Below are 25,362 nucleotides of genomic sequence, written 5' to 3'. Positions count from 1 at the left end.
TTTTGGGGTGATGGAGATAAGGCTTTAATTGACTTTAATTGGCTATGCAACTTTTTTAGGTCATTCCAGATCCCTGGAGTCGCAGCTGTGGGGCTGGTAGGTCAATCTGTGCTTCTCTGAAGGATCTGATCCAGTAGTTGCTAGAGAGGGTGAAGGGAAAGGAGAGGTCACAATTCTGAGGCAGGATCCTCAGAGACTGGGTGTGGCCAAGCCTAGCAACTTCTCCGGGATCCCTTACCTTTTTAAAGACTTCAGCACGTAGTCGGTTACTCTGCAAAATCACCCTTTTCTTTTGTTCTTCCTTCTTCTTTTTCACTTCAGGCAAATTATTATAGATTCTGGAAGGTGGACAGAGAATGGGTGACTAGACATGAGAACAGGTCTCCTTGGCATGGCAGTCACAAAGGCAATAGGGCAGCCCATCCAAGTTGGTGATGTCATCTGCAGGCTTCCCCTATCAACCCATACATATTGCTACTGATTTATGACTCGGAGCCATACAACTGATACTGGGAGAGGTCTCAGAGATATTCCAGTCTAACCCCTCATTGTGCCTATGGGGCTACTGAAGCCTAGAGAGAAGAAATGAGTTTCTTAAGTAGCCGGCATGAATAGTGATGTAGGGATTGGAATCTCAAGTCCTCAAGCTCCAAACCCAGCATGAATAAATATTTTAGGATCCTAGATTTAAAGTTGGAAGGGACCTTAGCAGCACAAATCTAATTGGCACATTTTACATGTGAGGAAACTGAGGCATAGAGAGGTTGAGACTTGCCTAGGAGAAAACAGTTACAAAATATCTGAGATAGGTCCAAATTCATCTCTTGCAGACTCCAAGTCCAGATCTGATTCACTAGGTGACATTTCTGCCATCATGGTACCTTGGAGAAGAGGCACCATAGGGGATTAAACACTGAACTTGGAATCAGGAAGACTCATCTCCATGAGTTCAAATCTAGTCTCAGACACTTATTTTCTGTGTGATCCTGGCCAAGTCACTTAACCCTATCAAATGAGCTGGAGAAGGACATGGCAAATCACTCTAGGATCTTTGCCCCGCCCCCCCCAAAAAAATGCCAACATGGGATCATGGAGAGTTTGACATGACTGATCAATATTGCCTTGAGAAAAGACTTGTCCAAGGGACCACAGCTACTAGAGACCAACTTGAACCCATTTCTTGATTCAATGTCTACCAAGGTATTGCCTCTTACAATCAGCAATAATCTGCAATTTAAAGGGAAAACACATTTTCACTGGCTAACCACAAACTGCGGAAGTAAGAAATTCTATGAAAGTTATTAGTGTTATGACAAGCAACAGCCAGATTCAGTGCAACGTGGTGGGGGTGGGGAGGGAGGAGGACTTGGGCTCAAATCTCGTTCCTGTTATTTAGTACTGAGTGATCTTGACCAAGTCACTGATGTCTCTGAGACTCAGGTTTCTCATCTATAAAAACGGGATTAGATTCACTTCAAGGTTTCTTTCATCTCTGGAGATATGTTCCTCTGTGTCTGATTTTCCTTGGTACAGATACTCCCAGAGGACTACACATGTCAGCCAAGCAACCCATCCTTCCACTTTAATATGTTCTAGGTACCATGGATAGACTTTAAGGATACAAATCTCAAGAGTGAGGAAAAACAACCTACTTCCCAAGAAGCTTATGCTCTGATAGAAACAGCAACAAAAGGACACGTGTCTGTTTACATACACACAAATCCACATATACATGTATGTGAGTGTCTATAGGTACAAATGAATATAGACATCTATGTGGCTATATAGACATTTATACTGTACATATGAAGGAAAAACCCCAAATAAATGCAAATATATGGATGAATTATTCAGAGTACCAGAGAAAGTTGAAGAGATGGATGAAAGGGTTTATTTAATGTGAGAGGAAATTAATTTATGTGCTCCCAATATTCACTAAAAGAGAGTTAGAGGTTCTATAGTAGAAATAACACTGGACTTAAAGTCACAAGAGAACTGAGTTCAAATCCTGATTCCTGCTCTCCTGATCATATGCCCTAATCTCTCTGAAGCTGATTTTAATTAACCTTTAGTGGGAATTAGAATCTATGTAAGCCCTCTACCTATAGGAGTGCTGTGAGAAACTGCTTTTGAAGCTTCATGTTCTAGAAAAAATAAGATTTAATGATATTAGACAGAAGGAGGGATTCAAGAGATATTTATTTCCTTTCCTAAAGCTTTCTAGAGAGTTTAGGGATTTGAGCTAATAAAGGTCTGAAAAATCACCTAGTCCAAATCAAAGCCAAGGAGGGTTATCACTCACCAGAGTTACACAGTGACTTCGGCAGAAAATCCTAGAATCTCAGAATTAGTGGGACCATTAAAAATCATCCAGTCCAACCTGGGACCGAATAAAGAAATCAGGTTCCCACCTCAAACAATAACATCAAGCTTTCCCTGGAAGGTCCAAGTGACCAATCCTAATTCTCTAGGAGGGACAAACCCACCCTGTCCCAAGTGAGCCTATTCCAGTTTGGGGAGGCTCAAAGTATTCTCATTATTTTTCTTTACTTTTAGCTGGGACGATAATAGGTAGTGTTAAGTAATGCAATAAATCTTGCAAAATTAGTCTTTTTCTGTCCCAGTTTTTTTTTGTCTCACACACACACACACACACACACACACACACACACTGACAAACTCGCACTATCTCTTCTGATCTTTACAACCATCTAAAACTGTATTTACTTAATAGTATTTCCATTTTACAGAGGGGAAAACTGAGGCTCAGAGAGGATGACTGGTCCAGGGCCACAACTATTAATGTCAGAGGCAATATTCTAAGCCAACATACTATACCATCTTTTACTTTTTCCTGGTGAATACTCATTTAGCTTCACTTGATGAACCATAGGTACAGAGATATCCCTGCTGCATACTTCTCCCACAAAACACACACACGCACGCACGCACACACACACACACACACACACAACACTTATGGCAGCTCAAACCACTCAAATTGTTAGAAGAAGCAATGGGGTGGAGTGGAGCAAGCTATGTACTTGAAGGCAAGATAATTTGGTTTGGACTCTTCTTTCATTTTGCCTATATTTTGTATCTACTCACCTAGGTACATGTTTTGTCTCCAGAGATAGAGTTATTTTATTCTGTCTTTGTATCATCAGTACTTGGCATAATACTTGGCCAATATTAGGCATTTAATAAATACTTATTTGGTTGGTTGATTGAATTTGGTAGATTCCCTTTTGTCTTACTTTCCTCATATATAATAGGGAAAATAACCCTCCCCCACAAGGTTAGGGAAAGAGCTTCGTAAATCTTAGAGGGTTATAAATATTAGTTGTTGCTATCAGAAGGTATTTTTGATAGGTTGAGTCAAAATATGCCTCTCAGTAATGTTTATCATTGCTTCTTATTCAATGAGTCACAGATATCACAATGGAAATGGCACACAGATGCCATCCAGCCTAATCTATACTAAACAGGACTAAGCAATAGATCCCCAAATGCTCATTCATATTTGTTTGTGTGACTCCACTGATGGGGGCTCCACCACCTCCTGAAGTTTAAGAGAGTTCTCATCCTGGGAGACCTGTGATAGACAATGCCATCCATATTTGGAGGGGAAAACACATGGAATCTGAAATGCATACTATGTTCCCTTTTATAAACTTCTCTTATGTTTTCCCTTCCTATCTCATGATTTTTTCTTTCCCTTTAGCCTTAAATTCCTCTTGCACAAAATGACGAAGATGCAAATATGTTCAACACAAATGTAGAGAAGTACAACTTTTACAGACTGTTCACTGCCAAAGGGAGGAGTGAGGAAAGGAAGGGTGTTAGAAAAATGTTTAACTCTGAACAGATGCTGAGTGAAGGGAGAAGAACCAAGAGGATATTGTCCATGTTAGCAACAAGCTTGATGGATGCAACTCATCTCAGCAGTTCAGAGAGTAGGACAACCTTGGGAGACCTGAGATGGATAATATCCAGACAAGGAAAATCAAAACAAAACAAAACAAACTACAAAATCTGAATTCACTTTTTAAAAATTTCTTTTATGTTTTTCCTTCCTATGCCATGGTTTTCTTTCTTTTCCCTTAGTCTTAATTCCTCATACAGAAAATGACTATTATATGAACGTGTCAAACACAAATGTACATGGATAACGTTCACTAGACTGTTTGCCGCTGAGGGGAGGGTGGAAGAAAATTGCATAATTTATAAATATGCAATGATGGTGGATGAATGTAGAAAAACTTTTATAACATATAATTGAAAAAATAAAATCAATAAAACAAAAGTTACAACAAAAAACTGTATAACAAATGAATGAAGGCAAATGAAGATTGAAAAACGATTACAGCATGCAATTGGAAAAATAAAATAAACTACCAATAAAAAGAGAAGTTCTTCCTGACATTAGGCCTAAATTTGAATCTCTAACTTACTTCTGCTACTCTCTGGGCCCCAAAGAGCAAGTCTTCTCTTACTAATCATATAAAATCAGCTTTCTGTTGGGCTATACAATATAGTCTTATTCCCATCTTCTGACCAGAAACTATCTGGCAAAGATAGTTGCAAAGATTTTGTCTTTGGTAATTGGAACAAGTGAAACAATATGAATGTCTTGTCCGAGATTATTTTTCAACCCTTGTCATATCCAAGTCTCTGCTTAATTCGTTGTTGCTGTTGTTCAGTTGTTTCAGTTATCTTTGACTCCTGACCACATTTGGGGGGTTTTCTTGGCAAATATACTGGAGTTGTTGCCCCATTTTCTTCTCCAGCTCATTTTACAGATGAAGAAACTAAGGCAAACAGGTTCACAAAGTTCATAAATGTATGAGGCCAGATATGACCTCATTAAAGTGAGTCTTCCAAATTTCAAGCCTAGTACTCGATTCACTTTGTCATCTCTCTCTCGAATAGTCTTCCATAATTTTATACCACATGGGAACTAGAAGGTACCAAGTAAGATGGACTGATTGCCCAGGCTTTGCCTCTCAGAATAGCCAGATCAGTCTGGGCTATTAGGATAGCCCATGTTCTTCCACTTGGGAGAAATCTCTCTAGGCCACCTGGGAAGAGTCATCACATCATGGAAATTATTCTTTTAAGGATTTATGGCAGGAAGAAAAGCAAACTGAATCATTTGGCTCCATAGAGTGACTTTGTTTTTTCAGGTTATGTCTGTAAGAGGACCTTGAAAACAGCCTATCTCAGTGGCCAGAGGTCAAGAAGCCCTTGAGTCAAAGCCCACATCTGACATTAATTGGCTGTTGGATCATGGGCAAGTCACAGTCTCTGCGCCTTAGTATTCTCCTCTGTAAAATGACTCAGTAGTACATCCAGCTCACAGGGTATGGTGATGATCAAATGGGAGAGCAAATGGAGAGCGCTTTGCCATCCTCATTGTACTCTGTACTTGTGAGTTATTATTAAGTGAAGGCAATCCACTTTGGAAAGAATAGTTGCTTTGTCCAGTACTCAGTACTCTTGGTCCCTGGTACGTAGAAGGCTCTCAAATTTGATAACCAATGGACTGGTTCTAACTAGCTAGGTGATATGAGGTAAGTGAATTGTCCTTTGAGAGCCTCAGTTTACTCAAGTGGAAAAGATGTGCTCAGAGAATAATTCAAAAGTCTAGAAGGATTTGTATGAACTGATGCTGAGCGAGATGAGCAGAACCAGAACATTGTGCACCCTAACAGCAACATGGGGGCAATGATCCACCTTCATGGACTTGCTCATTCCATCAGTGCAACAATCAGAGACAATTTGGGGCTGTCTGTGATGAAGAATACCATCTGTATCCTGAGAAAGAATTGTGGAGTTTGAACAAAGACAAAAGACTATTACCTTTATTTTTTATTACCTATAATTAAAAAAAACTGTCTTATATAATTCTGCTATATCTCATACTATATGTTTCTTCCTTAAGGATATGATTTCTCTCTCATCACATTCAACTTAGATCAATGTATACTATGGGAATGATGTAAAGACTAACAGAATGCCTTCTGTGGGGGCTGGGGGAGGGAAGCAAGATTGGGGGGAAAATTGTAAAACTCAAAATAAATAAAACCTTTCTAAAATTAAAAAAGAGAATAATTCAAATACAACAAATTTGGGGTTTTAATGGACCAGAAGTTCAATGAAAGCTAACATTGGGATGTGGCAGTTACCCAAGGGAATGTGAGTTAAATGTAGACCTGTGACTTTATCAGTGAAATATATGGAATTATTCTCTATTGATATAGAATAATACTCCCATCTCCAACCTTCTTATGAAGTAGTTGGAAGGCAATTAGGAGTTACTTGACTTGGTCTGAGTTATACCAGTCAGTTTGTGTCAGAAGGAGAACTTGAACCCAGGTCTTGACTTCAAGATTCAGTCTCCTTCCAGTACACTACACTGCCACTGGGTGCTTTCTTAGACTGTATTAATAGAGGCATCAAAATTCTCATGAAGAGTGCACCAATCACCCTGGCCACATCTGGAATATGATTTCAGCTTATACAAAGGGCAGAGACCAGAATGGGAATGGTGCTATTGAGAACAGGTGGAAAAACCCAAGACAGCACTAAAGGAGAATATGGCTTCACTTACAATGAAAATGAGCTAGTTGGCTAAGATTTGTGGGATGTTTTCTACCCTGGGAGGTAGATCTTGATAGTGTTATCATTCTCATTTTGCTAGAGACCATGAAGCTCAATTCAGAGAGGCTGTGACTTGATAATAAGAATCTGGGACAGGAATGCTAACCTAGGTTCCTCCTGATTCCCAGTTTAGGACTTTGCCCATTCTATCTGCTGTGCCACTGCAAGCCTTTGAAGATTGTTCTGGTAAAGAAGGGTAAGCCTTGTTCCGTTTGACCCTAGAAGGCAGAACCATGAGAAATGACTCAATCTTATCTGGCGGTCTCTTCCATCTCTATGATTCTAACTAATTTTAATTTTGATTTGTCTTCAAAACGAGAGATGACTGATTTTTCCACTGAATCTACAGGGAGTGGTTCAACCTGGAGAAGCAGCATGGTATCATCAGCAGGAAGGTCTCAGAGATAGAAAGATCATCTCTGATATCTTGGCTTCAAAATCACTTAGCCTCCTGGCATTCTGGGAAATTCTCTGAGCTGTTACCTTAATATAAATTTCCTGGGAATTCATATTACCAATGATGTCACATATCTACTATCTATCCAATTTGGAGATGGTTTTGAGAGTAATGGTTCCCTCAAGAGCTCTTCTTCTTTGTCCTCCCATCCACAAGCAAACTCCTAGGAAATGAGGTCACTTAAATGCAGGCACTGCTCCTATTTCCTCATTCCCCCCCCCAAAAAAAAACCGTCTCAATTCCTTATAATCTGACTTGACCTCTTGACTCTCCAGAAAGGCTTTTTGCTCAAAATTAGGAAAGTTTTCTTCAGTCTTCATCCTTCTTTTTCTTCTGAGACTTCTCAAATGCTCTCCTTCCTTGGCTGCCATAATGCTGTACTTTGTCTTTCTTCTGCGGTCTCTGTCTGATGTTTCCTTCACTGACTTCCTCATTGTCATTCTCCTCTTTTCCTCCCTCACTCCAGCACAAGGGGCCCCCAGCTTCTGTCCTCGGCCTTTTATCCACATCCTATATTTTATTTCTTGGGGATCATCTTTACTCCCAGAAGCTAAAAGCTCATTCTTCCATGAATGACTCCCAAATCTACAATGCTTGACAGTACCAATGGCCTTTGGGCATTTCCACCAGGATGTCCATCGGGCTTCTCAAGCTTAGCAAATCCAAAATATCTTCTTCAACTCATACTTCTTCCACACTCCCCTGACCTATTGAGGACCCCAGATTTCACCAGTTGAGAGTCATCCTTGACTCCCCCTTCTGCTTTACCCATCCTATCCAGTCAGTTACTAAGTCTTGATTCTACACCTCTCCCATCCCTCCCTTTCTCTCCAATCACTAGAATATCACACATTGGTACAAGATTTCATTCCATGACACACAGGCGCACACACACACACAGACACATCTCCCCCTCCTTGTTGTCTCACCGATTAGTCTCTCTCCTCCCATCTATCCTCCACAAAGCTGTGAAAAGTATCTTTGAAAACAGTAATCTGTCCAAAGGACCTTCCTTCTCCCTACTGTAAATAGTATTCATTAGAAATCCCTCCGACTGACATTTAAAGGCTCTCACAGTTTGGCTCCTGCCTACCTTTCTAGGCTGATTTCTGGCCAGAACTTTCTCTGATGCTCCATCAGGCTGTCTTTGATCTGAAGTGACCTGAGTGTCAGGTGTCACTAAAGATGGCAGCACACCTGGGAGGATGGTCCTTCATGCATTTTCATACTCCAGACGAACCAGTCTCTCTGCTCTTTCGGCATTCCATCTCTAGTTTCTCCATCTTTGTACAGGCTCTCCCTCTCGTCACCTGTTTCTTCAAGTTTTAGATCATGGGACCTCCCATGTCAAGCTTTTCTCGATCTTCACAGTGGTCATTGATTTCCCTTTCCTCAAATGACCTCGGAATTATTTATCTATGGGCCTTCCCCATCTGCCCAGTAGAATTTAAATTCTAGAGAAGGTAGGCACTGTTTCATTTCTATCTTTGTATTCCAAGTGCCTAGTACAGTGCCTGGTCCACAGGAGTTTAATAAATGCTTGTTGGATTGGACTGAAAAATGACATTCCCACCTCAGATCAGGCAGGATTGCTATAAGACAAATACTCTCTAACTTCCAGAGTGCTGGAGAAATGAAGGCTTTGACTGTTGTCATCATCCTCTTCGTCATCATCGTCATCATTGACATCATGACTTGTTGTTATCGCCTTGACAAATGGAAGTGTTTCCAATCCGGCGGCACTTTGGAGGCAGATGCCAGCTCACTGTGACTCACACTGCTAATGGAACAGGTAAGTTTATCCTCCCTCTCAGTTAATTACCCGCAGCCTCACTGCAGATGATCAAATTTCACCAATTACCAAGTAAACAATTTAATTCGATCAAAATCAAAGGGCGGTACCTGGAAAAGTGTGTTCATTTTTATTAATGCAGATCAGTGCACTATGGATTAGGGATAATTATTATAATTTCTCATATTACTGCATATTTTGTCAGACTAATGAAATTTCAGTCACAAGAGCTTTCCCTTTGGTGTTCTGTTATTTAATCCTCACTCGGAGGTAGCCTGAACACCAGGCGTTAGGAAAGATGGTGGCAGAACTGGGTGGATTCCTAAGGTGAAACTCCTGGGAAAGTACCTGGGACCACAGACCCAGCGGGATCTTAATCTGTTTCCCCAGCTTGGCATGATAGAACAGGGAAAGTGTCAAAGTAACCTGCCTTCCATATAGACCAGACTTCACGGAACACTAGGCAACTGGGTGGCACAGTGAACAGGGTAGTGGATCTAGAGTCAGAAAGATTGGAGTTCAAATCTAGCCTCAGACACTTATGTGACCCCCAAGCAAGTCACCTAATTTTTGTTTGACTCAGTTTCCTCATCTGTAAAAGAGGGATAATAAGAAGTGTAACTGTGAGCTGATATTTCTAAAACACATTGCAAGCCTTAAGGCATACTATAAATGCTGCTGCTATCATTAAAATTCGGATTATTTTGGTCCTTCTATTTGCACCAAACTTCAAAAATTAATTTTCAAGAGCTGGTCCTTAGCTGATGTAGAGAACAAAAGATGATTATCAATTGTGTAATGTGCCATCAAGATAATGGAAGGGACTGGGAACAATGAAACAGGAGGCAACATGGGTAGCTACCTCCAATGAGGCTGTCCGCCACATGGAAAGGGAATTGTCTTCTCTGCCTCTGCAGGCAGGAGTAGCAGCATGTGTGGAGGCTGCAGAGGCAGATTCTGACTTGGTGTAGGAAGAACCTCCTAATAATTAATTATCTGGAAGAGGAATGAAGGGTCTTGGGGCCAAGAGGGCTTCCTGTCATTGGAGGGACACCCTTGGGAGGTAAAGGAGTGACTCAGTGGCTTCTAACTGTTTCACGGCCAAACAGAAATATTGGCCCAGAATTCTAATTCTGGATCAGACAGAAGCAGATTCTGGTTCTTAAAAGTCCAAGTCTGATCAAAGCCTTTTCCTGCCCAAGATACTTCTGTAGCTCACTACTGTCTCTTTGTCAATTAATATCCACCCCAAATCATTTTGTATATATTTTACACTTGCTTATCTGTGTGGTATCTTCCAAGTAGAAGGGAAGCTGGTAGAGGGCAGGGGCTGGTTCATTTTTATCACCATCATCCAGTACAGAACCTGGTTCATAGCAGAGGCTTAATCAAACTTGGTGAATGGAACCTGAGTGTGAGTTATGAGAGGAATTTCCCAGAGCCCAAGGGTGGGCTCCAAGTTCCTATAAAGCCTCTCTCATTCTTCAGATTTGTTTTGGAGTTCCTTGGACCCCAGCCCCATCACTGCCTCTTGCTATGACCAGACTCAGTTTAACTGATAGATGTAACCCTGACCCAACTGGCTTGGTAGTTCTGGGAGGCAGTGAGGTCCCTCATCCTCCTGCCCACCCAGGCTGGGAAGGAAAAGCTCTCTTGTTAGCAGTTGTTTAAAATACAGGTCCACCCTCTCTAAGGATCACCCAAAGTAGGACCTGCTTCATGCAGAAAGAAGTCTAAGTACAAGTCACTCGGTACCTTTTAGATCTCATATGCATCTCCTTCTCTGATATACACCTCTCCTTTGGCTTGAACAAGTTATCTGCAAATAAACACACAAAGGAAGGACCAATTAATATCACCAGGGATTGGATCATCCACAGAACCGACCCCCTAGAAGGCTAATCTGATCTTGTTCTTTCTTGTTTCTAATGTATAGTACCAGCTGGCTCACTGGCAGGCCGATTGTCATGACCAGAAGAGCCAAGAGGGCTCATTCACCCTGATACCCTTCCACAGAACTCCCCTTTGGCACACCACCCTAAGATGAATGGAAAACCCCTCCCTCAACTTCCCACTTAGGGAGAAAAAAAGTAGGGCTTGCTATTGTGGTAAGGGTCCAACCATGGGAGAACATGAGGGTTATATGGAATATCCAACTGGGTTCTGCTATTTTGAAGCACTTGCATCCTTTGCCCTTGCAGACCTCTCTGGATCTTGGTTTTCTTCTCTGTAAAATAATGATTTGGACTGTTGGTGGAGCTGTAAGTTGTTCCAACTATTCTAGAGAACTACTTGGAATGACGTGGGGACTAGGAGTTCTGCCAGGGCACAGAACCCCCAATGGAGTCAAGAGCAGAAAAAAAGACACAAAAGGGACAAGTCAATGGCAGAAAAAAGACACAATGCAGCAAAATTGTGATAGGAACTTTTTGAGGTTGCAAAGAATTGGAAACAGAGCAGGTCTCCATTGATTGGAGAAGGTGGGTATTCTATATGGAACTATTAGTGCCTCATAAACATGGGCAAATCTGAAGAATTCAGAGATACAGGGGAAGACTTGTATGAACAGAAACAAAATGGATAGAAAACAATATATGCAGGGATCTTAACCATGCAAATGGAAAAAATACTGAGAAGGTAGAAATCTGTGTGTGTGTGTGTGTGTGTGTGTGTGTGTGTGTGTGTGTGAGAGAGAGAGAGAGAGAGAGATATCGATCATAGGAATACCAAAACCTAAATCTCTGAATCAACAGTGGTGAAAACAGTGTGCCAGTATCATTTGGTGCACGTCTGCATGCATGTAGATATGTCTATTATTACATGTATGAACACAAAGCTGAATAGACACGTGTGAATGCACACATGTGTGTATATGTGTATCTATCATGATTCTGGTCATTATACAAAGCCATTAGGACAGTTGAGAACTCCTAGGACAGAAGCTTCCTGCAGAAAATTATATTCATCCACTAAAACAGAAATGGAGACAGACATTACTATTCCTTCCGAGCTCACATTAAAGTGAAACCCAAGTTGGACAGTGTTCCCAAGAGATAAAAACCAACATGGAAAATTGCAGTTGTGGAATTAGCATAATTTCAATTGAATTGCAAGCAGGGATCATTGGAAAAGTAAAAAGTCGGATACCAGATTCAGTGCTTTTGTTTTATTTTCAAGAGGGGAAAAAGTAAATAGGAGCTATTTCGTCCTTGCCTGGCCTGCTGAAAACTGGTCTCCAATCTGAATTCTGTCTCCAAATGAGACTTGCTGAGAGAGCCTTTTAGCCTTTTCTTAATGGCCCCATAACTTGGAGGAGCTTGGTGGGGTGGAGGGCTCCTCTTTCAGCACACCCTTCCCCAAGCTCTGTGGGGAACACACTTCTTGAGAGGGTGTTTACCCTTTGGCAGCTGCTGAACTTGGACCTTGCTGAGAATCCCAGGCCCACCAGGGATGGGTCTGTGGAATTCCAAGCTGCCAGAGGAAGACACAGGGGGTGTTTCCGTTTCTCCCACGGTGGTTCGGCTGTAACACTAGTTACTCTATATTTGAACATATTTTATAAACCACAGAAAATCACAACAGAGGGGAAAGTATGTTCCCAGGTTGAGAGATTATTTGGCATTCAGAGTTATCGAAAACATTTGTCTTGGAGACCTTGGGTACGATCCCTAAAGGGAAATGATTTGCAATGAAATGACCCAATCCAATCCAAGAAACTTTCATTAAGTGCCTGCAACTATGCTTAGCCACTGGGGACATCAGAGAAAATAAAAAGAGACCCCACCCTCAAGAAACTTACATTCAACTAATAATATGGATAATCAATTTAGTAAATATTTTAAAGGCTCCTACTGGGTGATAGGCACAGTGCAAAGACAAGACACAAGCCTTGCTTGGAAGTTCCATTTTAATAGTGAGTTAACATTCCACTATTCTTGGGTAGAACAAAGAAGGTCAACCCTAAGATCTTTAAAAATACTCCCCAGAGTCTCAGTTTCCTCTTCTGGAAAATGAGAGTTTGGTTCAGATGATTCCTCAATTATAGATTACTGATCTTATGATTGAATGTATCTCTCTGAGAATTTGGTTTAGGGTATGGTGGGGAGATGGTCCCATTTAATACATTATAAACTTGACCTCTATTCAAGACAGACTTGCTTTTAAATGTCCATTTGGGTGCTTATTAGGTGACCCTGGGCAATACTTCACCTGAGCCTCAGTTTCTTTTAACTGTAAAGTACTTTAGGAACCTTAAGGTGTTATGGATGCCATATGAGATAGCTGTCTGATTCCCCTTGGCCAAGGTTTTAAAGGAATAGCCCAATTTATAGAAATAGCACATTCTTATTTAGCCAGGACCTAGAACATGGTGTTCACTAAATAAAATAAACCTAAGAGATATCTTTATGAAATTAAAATACCAGATGAAGGAAGACTTTCAGAAGTGTATACCAATCAGTTAACCAGCTTATTAAGCATTTTCTACATGCTGAGTTCTGGGGATACAAAGAAAGCTAAAAGAAGTCATTAACACATTTTTCAAAGGAGATTCATGTGTCCAAATTCAGTGAAAAAGAGAGAGGGAAATGTCTTGCCAGGCTATACTTCCCCTTATTATTCCAGGCTGATGGAATCTCCTTTTCATAATATTAGTGGAGTAAATGACCAATTTTTGTTTTTCTGCAAAATCCATTTTTATAGCATGACCTTGGTCTCAAGCCCACTACTGCATGAAAAAATATAGTCCCCATCATTAATTCTGCTTGGCAAGGTTCTCTTTATTTATGACTTAGTCTACAACTCAGCCCAAGTAAACAGCCAAGAGTCAAGGCTCAGGGTCCCTCTGGCTGGCCAAGGACACCAGAAGAGAAAGAAAAACGAATGAAAGTGATGTGAGAAGGAAGGATTGACAAATAGTGGAGAGCACTCTGGACTTGGAGTTAGCAAGCCCTAGATTCAAATCCTGCTTTAAACATTGACTAACTAATGTCAAGCAAGTCACTTGAACCCTGTGAGCTATAGTTTCCTTATCCATAAAATCAGAATCATAATAATCCCTATCCAAAGGGCTGATTCTGAGATTCAAATAAAATGTTGGTAAATTAATCTGTAAAGACCCTATGTTATTGTGATAGCGATTGAGGTGGCATTGCGAATTGTACAGAGATATTCAGACATAGAATTTGAAGGCCAGAACCTTGGTCTGATGTAATCCATCTCTAATAGGAAGAGGGATGGTACATTCTGGCTGGTCATCCTGTCCCTTCGTCATTGAAATTCCTGGGCCAGGGTCTAGACTCACGTTCACAACCCATAAGCTTGGCAGGTCAAGCCACCCAAACTAGCTAATGAAGTTTTTTTATTAAGGGTTTACCAGTTGGGAGGTGCTGTGGCAAGCCACCGGCTACAAAAACATGGAGATGAACCGTATCTAGCTCCATCTACCTTTAAGGTTCTAGGTTAACCTAAAAGTACTGGATGTGGTTTTCTAGTATTTCTATAGCTCACAAGACCCCACCGGTATTCTTCCCCATTTATCTGTTATATCATTTAGCCAACCAAACTCCCAAAATGAATATTTAATAAGTCAGAAGAACTCGACTTCAAACTGGAGTTATGCTAGCCTACAAGTCCAATGCCTGGGGGTCCAAGCTTAAGACTCCTCTTAATTCTAGTGTCTTCTTTCTATTAATTATTTTCTCTTTGTGCTGTATAGAACTTTTTTTATATATTTACTCATTTGTGTGTTATCTTGTCCATTAGACTATAATAAGGGAGGGACCACATGTGGTGAAGGAAGATGGAAGAGAATAAAAATAAGATGAAATGAGGAGGAAGAGGAGGCGGCGGGGAAGAAGGGAGGAGGAAGGTTCCTTGAGGGTAAAAACTATCTTTTTCCTCTTTTTCTATTTCTAGGGTTTGGTACTTGTTAGGCATATTAGTAATAATTGATTGTTGATGAGGCAAAGCTCCTGGAATCCTTTCTTTCCTGTTCATGGGGCCCTCCTGAAGTTCCTCTTCAACATGGCAGCTCTTTTTGCTTGGCTTTTCATGGAATTCTGAAGCTTCCTTTCCTCAGGGAATAGATCCATTGGTCCTCAGCACTGTCTTCAGCTGGTCTGGGGATGCCATTAACTGAACTCTCCAAATTCCCAAGGTGACCTGGTCAAGTGGAAGGAAAAGAGAGAGGCCTCCCAAGGGATATCCTCCCAAGTCCTTGCCTGGAATGCTGTCCTTCCTGAGTGGGCCTGATCAGAAGGGCTGGAATCTGAATGGGCTGGTATTTCTTGCCAGCCCCACAGAGCTGGCATGGCAGCCTCTTCTTCACCAGTTCCAACATACTTCCTAGGAGATATTATTGCACTTCACCCAATGGCCTGGCACACTCTATGACTTCCCAACTTGATTAACTTGGTTAATTCACACTAGTTTAATGCCCTTTATTTTCTGATTCAGGAGTTTTCACTTGATTAAGGTAGTGATTCGTTTTTTTTTAATTTAAAAAATTTTTTTTAGAGTTTTATAATTTTTCCCCCTACTCTTACTTCCCTCCCCCCACCCCCCACAGAAGGTGATTTGCCAGTCTTTACATTGTTTCCATGGTATACATTGATCCAAATTGAATGTGATGAGAGAGAAATCATATCCTTAAAGGAAGAAACATGAAGTATAAGAGACAGCAAGATCTGACAATAAGATATCAGTTTTTTTTCCCTAAATTAAAGGTAATAGTCCTTGGTCTTTCTTCAATCCCCACAGTTGTTTCTCTGGATACAGATGGGATTCTCCATTGCAGATACCCCCAAATTGTCCCTGATTGTTGAACTGATGGAATGAACAAGTCTATCAAGGTGGATCATCACCCCCATGTTGCTGTTAGGGTTTACAGTGATTTTTTTGGTTCTGCTCATCTCACTCAGAATCAGCTCATGCAAATCCCTCCAGGCTTCCCTGAATTCCCATCCCTCCTGGTTTCTAATAAAACAATAGTGTTCCATGGCATACATATACCATAGTTTGCTAAGCCATTCCCCACTTGAAGGACATTCACTTGATTTCCAATTCTTTGCTACCACAAACAGGGCTGCTATGAATATTTTTGTACAAGTGATGATTTTACCCCTTTTCAAGGGTATAGAACCAGTAATGGTATTGCTGGATTAAAGGCTATGCACATTTTTGTTGCCCTTTGGGCATAGTTCCAGACTGTTCTCCAGAGAGGTTGGATGAGTTCACAGCTCCACCAACAATGTAGTAGTGCCCCAGATTTCCCACAACCCTTCCAACATTGATCATTGTCCTTTCTGGTCATATTGGTCAGTCTGAAATGTGTGAGGTGGTACCTCAGAGAAGCTTTAATTTGCATTTCTCTAATAAGTAATGATTTAGAGCAATTTTTCATATGGCTATGGATTGCTTTGATTTCCTCATCTGTAAAATGCCTTTGTATATCCTTTGACCATTTGTCAATTGGGGAATTTTTTTTTAATTTGACTCAGTTCTCTGTATATTTTAGAAATTAGTCCTTTGTCAGAAACATTAGTTGTAAAGATTGTTTCGCAGTTTATTACATTTCTTTCCATCTTGGTTACAGTGGTTTTGTCTGTGCAAAAGCCTTTTAATGTAATCAAAATCATCTTGATTGTTTTTGGTGATGTTCTCCATCTCTTCCTTAGTCATAAACTGCTCCCTTTTCCATAGATCTGATAGGCAAACTAGTCCTTGATCTTCTAGTTTGCTTATAATATTGTTTTTATGTTGAAATCCCGTATCCATTTGGATCTTATCTACAAGTTTCTGCCATACTGCCAATTTTCTCAACAGTTTTTATCAAAGAGAGAGTTTTTATCCCAGTAGCTGGACTCTTTGGGTTTATCAAACAGCACATTACTATAATCATTTCCTGCTATTGAACCTCATCTATTCCACTGATCCCCCACTCTCTTTCTGAGCCAATACCAGACAGTTTTGAGGACCGATGCTTTATAATAGAATTTTAGATCAGGTCGGGCTAAGCCATTAAGGTGGTGATTCTAAGGAGGATAGGATGAGCAGTCCAATTGACTTTTAATTTCTCTGTCCCAGAGCTTCAAGAATGAGCTCAGGTCCCATATCCTATGCGGCCTTTCCCTACCCTGTCATCAGTGCTCTCCTCTCACCCCCAACCTGCTTCTCAGAGGCCATGTTAGGTCGTCCCAGAAATTCACAAGGACTGGTCCAGTTTTGCCTTGGTATCTTTTGGGTCTATAGCACAGTGCTCGGGTTATATTAGGGAACACCTGTGGAACTGAATTGAATTAGCCATCCTCCCCAACACTGGTTTGGATGTTATAAAAAATACTTCACACAACTTCCAAATGCAGATGCCGCCAGATGGCTCTTTTTGTGATTCAGCTCCTAGGAGACAGTTTAGAGGAGGGATGGGAATGTGAGGCTTCTTTGAAATACTCTTACTGTGAAGCCACCATGGTTATGGTGTCTAAACCCAGATAATCTTGATCTGCCATATTCTACCTGTTTTACCATAGGCCAATTGCTTTTTCCCCCTTTTTGGTCTTCTATCTCAACGGATCTTCACCTTTACATGTGTGTCATGGAGCCCTCTGGCAATCTAATGAACTATTCTCAGAACAATGTTTTAAAGGGCATAAATACATGGACTTATCAAGGAAACCAGCTATATGGAAATATAGTTATAAAAATATTTTTTAAAGTATGTTTACAGAAACCAGATTAAGATATGCAGATGTCACTTCCTCATTTGTAAAATGATGTGTTTGGACCAGATGATTTTAAGAGAGTCAGAGCCATCAGGAATAAGAAGTGATAATATCCATCCCCAATCAAGCCCCTATTCTTTTTCCTGGTGAGAATATCTCTAGAGTATCGTGGTCAGTTCTAGGCATCTCAGTTTATAAAGAACATGGTGAAGGAGGCTTGTGCACAGATGAAGCATTCAGGAAGGTGAAAGGACCATAAGTCCTTGCTTGTAAAGATCGGTTGAAGGAATAGGATGAGAGAAGAGAGACTCCAAGGAGTAGAGTGGGGGATGTGAGATTGGTCTTCAAGTCCAAGAAGGGCTGATGTGGCCGAGAGTTCAGAATTGTTTTGCTTGGCAGAATTGGGGTCAGTGACTGGAAACTAAAAGGGAAGTTTAAACCTGATATCAGAACATCCGTTCTAACCCATAGAGCTGTGATTCAGGGAGAATAGGTTTGAGGGAGTAGAGGGACCTCATCTTTAGGACGTCTCCAAGAAGGGTCTGGATGGACTCTGGTTAGATTGGATGTCAGCCAAGGTTCCTTTGGACTCTCTTCCTTTGAGACCCTTTCTAGTTCTAAATCTGGTATTCACCCCACAAAGGAAAGAAAATAGGACACCCCTTTCAAAGAAAAAAACCAAACATTCTTGTGGATTTTCTTTTCCTAAAAAGAAAATCCCCAAGTGCTTGTGTGCTTGAAGATCACCAGGCTGTTCATTAGGAGGATTTAAAGGCCCATAAACAGCTGGCGGCCTTCTCGCTCCAATAATTCCATCATGGTTTTCAAGATTTAAATCCAGTTTGGGGGGCATTGTTTCCATTTGCCTCCTCACAGTCGGGTCTCCCATTTGCTCTGTGTTGTCAACAACCAAGGAGTCGATTCTGTACTAATTAGCTCTCTTGAAACGAAATAGTGCACGTTGGCCAGGCTGGGAGGCTGCTTGCCTCCAAAGGACTGGTGATCAGCAAATGTTTTGCTGGGTAAACATTCTCATTTTCCCCAAATCACTTGCAGCCCTTGGTGAAATCCTGAGCTCTCCGATGACAATGACAAATGATAAACAAGTTGTTTGAGAAGCTGAGAAGGTAAAGGGATGCTGTGCAGATGTCTGGATTTAGATGGAAATGATGCTGCCTACCAATTATCTTCTTGACATATGCCAAACATTGAAGATGCAGCAGCGGGCTCTTGGCAATTCTAGGCCAGGTCTCAAGGGATTTGACCTTCTTCCCAAATCATCCTTTTCCTAGGGAGCAGGAGAATGGATAGAGAACTGCAAAGCAAAGATCTCTCCCATGACACTGAAGGTTGGCCTTCTTGGAGAGTGTTTCATTTTTGTCTTTGAATGCCCACAGCCTAGTTCATGATGGATTTCTAATAAAAAAAATTGCCTGAATGATTGGTGAGGCTGGTATAAATCATTGCCATTTAGGAGAGATGAGTCTACTTATATACATGTCTATCCATGGAAGAGACCCAGAGTGGGTATCTCAAGCTCAAATTTAAGAAAATTTCTGACCTAGAGCTGAAAGGGATGGCAGAAGTCATCTAGATTGACTGATCATTTCCCAGATGCTGAAGGTCATACAATGAGTAAGTGACTGAAAGACTATCGAACCCAAGATTTCTGACTCCAGATCTTCCCCCTCACCTTTTTCAACTATGCTATGAATTTGACTAAGTAATTAATATTAATGATATTAACAGATTGCATTTGCCAAGTAATTTTAAAGTGGTATCCATATATCATCTTATTTGCTTTCCCCAATATCTTTAGGAAGTGGGTGCCATTATTATTCTCATTTTAAAGATGAGGAAATTGAGATTCAGAGACATTAGAATTGAGGATCACTCAGATCATAAATGTCAAAGTCAGAATTTAAACGGTGGTTTCTTCTGACCCAACCATGCTTACTGCCACAAAATGATCATTGGATTGAAATTAGAATTAACACACAGAGAAGTCTGGGGAGGGGTTGGTTGAGGAGTGGGGAAGGGAAGTGATAAAGCAGAATCTACTCAAGATCTTCAAATGAATGGTATGGTCAGAAGCCTGAGGATTCCCCTAGAGACAAGAGTACCAGATAAAGTATATGAAAAACAGCAATAATCAGTGATGGTTTTGTATCAAAATGATAGGAACTACAGATTGAAAAAAATGAGCATCTACTCTAGACCCGATAAACAGCACAAAGTGGCTAGAATTACAGACCAGAACCAAAACAGATGGCGAAACAACTCTTTCCAAAACAGATGACAAATGCTTGTACTGAAGGTATAAATTCCAAAATATTCTCTAGGATTCAATGAATGTTTTGGGACTAGAATATCCTCCCAGACAGACCCATTAGCCTAAGCCTCCAGACAAAAGAGTGAGCCATAAAATTTTAAGAACAATATTTTGAATTGATGTCACCATGCCTTGTACTCATGATCCCCAAGATACATGGAATGAAAAAGCTTTCAAAACAGATAGCTGAAAAAATCAAAACCACATGGGAAGAGGAGACAAACATGTCATCATCAGGGAATCTGATCCAAGGATGCTTCAAGTGAGCCCACACACTCTAGTCTATGGCATAGAGGATGACTTTTGGGGGGAGGGATTTTGCAAGGCAAATGGGGTTAAGTGGCTTGCCCAAGGCCACACAGCTAGGTCATTATTAAGTGTCTGAGGTCGGATTTGAACTCAGGACCTCCTGACTCCAGGGCCCGAGCTCTATCCACTGTGCCACCTAGCCGTCCCTGTAGAGGATGACTTTACAATCAAATATAAAGAAGTCATCTTATCTACCTGTGTAATAAACTGCAGAATATCTAATAGAAAAGATTAGGAGGAAGATGGTCACTCATAGCAGGATTTGATCTCCTATTTGATCCCCCTCAGAAGAGATGGAAGTGAGAGATAACAGGGATGGTGATACATAACAGTTTACACATAGATTTTCAAGCACCTTATACATATTGTTTTGTTCCATTTTCACAAGAAGCCTTTGATGCAGCAGTGCAAATATTATCCACAATTTTCAAAAGAAGAAATTGAGGTTCAAAGATTTTACATGGGTTATTAAAGGTAAATCAACTGAAAACTAGCCTTCTCTGGTTTCAGGCATACTTACTCACAATTAACTTTTATTTTCATTACACTACAGTGACTTCACAAACCACTCTTCTTTCTCCATTTTGAGAGGTTGCAATTAGGCCTTGACTGCTACTCCTTATCATCCCCTCAAAAGAGCCCCAAATCTGACACATAAAGCAACAAAAAAAGGCAATAAGAACATGAGAAAAAGATTATTCCTACATGCTTATTTTTAACAGAAATTTTTAAAAACCAGAATACTGTGATCCTGACCAATAGACAGTTACTTCCCCAGTTTTCAGGGGAAGGACTTTGACTGGGAAAACTGAATAGGGGAGGGGTGGAAATTAGGTTTAGACTAACACATCACACCACATGCCAAGACAAGCTTTAAATAAATATGTCCTTGATATAAAATATATTACAAACCAAAAGAAACAAGGATTAAATGACTTTTCAGATCTATGGGATAGGAGAGTTTTGCTTAAAGGAAGTAAAGGAGGAAAGCACACAAAATAAAATGGACAACTTTATTTATATACAAGGAAAAAGAAGTTTCACAAAAATAAAAAATGGTTACTGGAATTAGAAGCGAAGCAGGTAACTGGGAAGATGAATCTTTGTAGTAGTAGCTATTATTGTAGTACCTAGTTTAATAGATAGGGCTATAATAATAATAATAATAAAATAATAACCCCAGGAGGCAGATTTCAGTAGAATTTCAACTTTACAGATGAAGAAACTGAGAGACAACAGATAAGTGAATTCCTCAGAGTCATAAAACTATATTAAGTGTCTTAGGTAAGATTTGAATTAAGGTCTTCTGAACTAGGTTCAGGGCTCTATTTATTATACCATCTAGTCATTCCTATAATGATAAATAGGATAAAATTTTCTATATTTGCATATATATTCATATAAAAAGATATTCATTCATATATGTATATAAATACAGGCAAATACAAGCACATTGAATTTTTTACGTTTCTAAGACTGAAGGCCAATGCACAAAAAACGTGAAGTGGCAGTTTTCAGAGGATGATGTTGACTATCATATTTTTATAAAGACTCTACATATCTAATCATTAGAGAAATGCAAATAAGGAAACTTTGAAGTTTCCTATCAGGCTCATCAGACTGACAAAAAGGAAAACAGGCACATTAAGGCCCTATTGGTCCAGCCATTCTGGAAAACAATTTAGAACCCCCCCCCCCCCCCAAAGACATTAATCTACCTTGTCTTTGTTCTAGCAACATCTCTACCAGGTCTATATCCCAAAGAGATGAAAGGAAAAAGGAAAAGGATCTCTAAGCACAAATTTATTTACAACAATTCTTTCCTTTTTTTTAGTCACCCCAAATTGGGAATTAAAGAAGAGTCCATATATTGGGAAATAGCCAAACACATTATGGAATATGAATAGAATGATATGTATTGTGCCCTTAAAAATGGCAAAATGGTTAATTTCAGAGGAAAGTGGAAAGACCTCTATGAAGTAATGCAGAATCAAGTGAGAAGAAGGAGAAAAGCAGTTTACGAAACCAGAGAAAAGCACCATTAAAGGACTTAGCCTTTATCAGTATAATGATAAACCAAAGGTCCAGGAGACTGAAGATGAAAGACGATACAATAAAAGTAAACTCAGGGATTTGGGCCAGGACAGGAAGCAGGAAGGGCCTGGGAGAAGACTCATTAAATTAGTGTAAACAAAACAAATCACAGGCACTAAGTCCTGTCTTAAAAGATCAGAAAAAAAATCAATACAAATGAATTAAATGGAGGAAAACTGATACACAATTATAACCTTAAATGCAAATGAATTAAACTCCTTAAAAAATAAGAGAATGGCCTAATGAATAAAAACTTCCAACACGTTTGCAGAAAAATTCACATTTATACCATAAAGAAACAGTGAAAAGGTAGTGCTAGAAGAAAGTTTATTATGTTTCATGAGCTTGCCCCAAAGCAGCGTTTGCAAGTCTGATTTCAGTTAAAGTAACAATAAAAACTGATGATTCCAAGAGACATAAACAGGAAAATTGCATCATGTATAAAGGTACCCTAGACAATGAAACTATCGTCGCCAAATTCTACACGTATCAAATGATGGAGTATTTAAAATCTTAAAGGAAAAAATATTGATAGCAATGTACTCATTGTAGAGAACTTTAATATTTCTCTTTCAAAACTGTCTAAATTTAAAAAGCGAAAGAAACAAGGGAGAAAATACAGGGTCGAAAAACTGCTGGAAAAATTCTATTTGAAAAACCAAGGGGAACTTTTAAATGGGAATAATAAATAATACTCATATTTCTCAGAATCACTAGCACCTTAACAAAAATGATAATTGTCATAATGATCGATGTTATAAAAAATGATGTGGAAAAGTAAATAAATGTAGAAAAGCAAGAGATAGCAAACCCATTTGTAGGAACCATGACACAATAAGAATAATAAAGGAAATGTGAGCAAGAAATATAGACCTAAAATGAAGGCTGAGAATGACATCCTGAATAATTGGTGAGTCAAAAACAGAATCAGAGAAGCAAAAAAGAGGCACTAAAGAATACTTTGGGGAAAATTTTTGTCAGAACACAGATATTAAAGTAGAAAAATGAGCTAAATTGAGCGAGTTATTTAAAAAACCTAGAAAATCATCCAATATTCTCAAAATCACTACAAAGGAAATCTTAGTTTAGAGAAATAGAACCATAAACGATAAAATACTTTAGATCTGATGAATAAAATAACTATTTTTCTGAAAAGATTAACAAAATCAAGCATTTGTTAATTAGAGAAAGGATAGGACAATTAAATTACTAAACTAAAAATAAGATAAAGTCATGGTAAATAACCAAAAAATCCAGATAAATAATACGAAATATATAATTAGAGAAATAGTCATTTATAAAATAAATCATTTTGTTGGATTAAAGGGCAATCTGTATCCCAAGAATGGATCAGAAAAGGGGATCGGCATTGAATAAGGAAAAGAAAAACTTGGAAGTGATCTAAGAAGACTAAACTTGGGAAGGAAAAATAGGGGACAACACATTCAACTGAGATCAACGTGTACCATGGAAGCAACAGACCGCCTTCTGGGGGTGGGGTGGGGGAGGGAAGTGAGATTAGGGGGAAATTGCAAAATTCAAAAATAAATAAATAAATAACTTAAAAAATAAAGGAAAAGAAAAATAGGAGATAACTTCCAGAATGTTTGAAAGACAGTCCCTTGATTGTCAATCTGAAGGAGGAAAATGATGGCAAAACTAAATCCTGAAGAAACAAGGCATTCAAGAAGAAAGAAGTTAAAATAAGGTAAGTTAAGTAAACAAAATTGGTAAAATAGACTAAAAGATCAGCAAGTGGTAATAATATAATTATAGTAATAATATTTATATAGAACCTACATGCCAGATATTTGGTTAAGTATTTTATAATGATGATTTCTTGGATCTCACAACAACCCAAGGAAGGTAGGTGGTATCATTCCCATTTTATAGATGAGGAAACTGATAAGTGATTCATCCAGTGTCATGGGTAGTGAGTATTTAAGGCTGAATTTGAATTCAGCCCTTCTTGACTCTGGATGCAGTGCTGCATGTCCTCTGGCTCGGCCGAATTTCAAGGAAAAGGAGGTGAGAGTTTCTGTCAAACTGTTAATGCAATCTTTTCATTGTTGCCAAGTAACTGATTTCTCTGTTCAAATTTAAGTCTCCTTAGAAGAATGAAGGGGATCAAACAATGCTTCCTAAATTGCAGATTATCAAGGCAAATGAAGTAATTTGGACTTGAAGAATGTAAAATTTTTTTGGCAAGGCAGTGGGGTTAAGTGACTTGCCCAAGGCCACATAGCTAGGTCATTATTAAGTGTTTGAGGCTGGATTTGAACCCAGGTACTCCTGACTCCAGGGCTGGTGCTCTATCCAATGTACCACCTAGCTGCCCTGAATGTAAAATTCGTAACTCATTTCAAGGAAAGAATAGACAGAAGACTCTGAGCTTGACTCTGGAAGCCAAATTGAACCTATGGAGAAAGGTGATCCTGACAAACAGCTTGGTCTCTCCTTCCAGAAAATCACACAGAGTGGAAAGCTATGGAAGAGAGTTATTGGTGAATATACTGGGACTTCCAGTCATCTTGGAATCCAAGTTGAATGAAAATACATTTTCAACAAACGGTCCCTATTTTAACATTTGTTTTGGGAAATGTGAAATGGACTCTGACAGATTTGGAAAGTGAGCCTAACCAGAACCACAGTATTAATGAAACATAGCACCCATCACCTGAAGAAAATTATAGAAAGATTCACCATTTCTCACTGAGGAGGAAGAGGATTGAGAGACATTCTCAGAGCACAGGATAAATGAGTCGAAAATCTACAGAAAATGCTACCAGTATAAACGGATAGAACTTCGCCAAGCCACTGGAAAGGCTGATCACAAGTACAAACCCTAAGATTTGTCAACTGTAACTGAAAGCACAACCATCCAGATGGAGCCCATTCAAGAGTGCAATCCAAAGACCCATCTCAAGACAAATTCAGCCAAAAATATGTCAACAACAAAGCACAGAACAAATGGTGAAATCATACGGAATTTGTT

At 39.6% G+C, this 25,362-nt stretch overlaps 1 protein-coding gene across 4 annotated transcripts in view; it reads right to left on the bottom strand.

Moving 5' to 3' along the window:
- The window catches only part of C4H10orf90 (chromosome 4 C10orf90 homolog), a 144,253-nt gene continuing 118,891 nt past the window's right edge, over positions 1–25,362 (bottom strand). For all 4 annotated transcript variants that reach the window (XM_074232178.1, XM_074232181.1, XM_074232179.1 and 1 more), the window contains exons 6-8: positions 10,668–10,731; positions 239–338; positions 1–140 (exon numbers count right to left, since the gene is read on the bottom strand). In XM_074232178.1, the coding sequence (XP_074088279.1) occupies positions 102–140; positions 239–338; positions 10,668–10,731 (203 nt within the window). In that variant the 3' untranslated portion in view covers positions 1–101. The remainder of the gene's footprint in view (positions 141–238; positions 339–10,667; positions 10,732–25,362) is intronic.

This window comes from Macrotis lagotis, chromosome 4 (genome assembly GCF_037893015.1).
Source record: "Macrotis lagotis isolate mMagLag1 chromosome 4, bilby.v1.9.chrom.fasta, whole genome shotgun sequence".
Classification (NCBI taxonomy): Eukaryota; Metazoa; Chordata; class Mammalia; order Peramelemorphia; family Peramelidae; genus Macrotis; species Macrotis lagotis.
The sequence above is the reverse complement of the archived record's forward strand: the minus strand, read 5'-3'. Positions and strand labels throughout refer to the sequence as shown.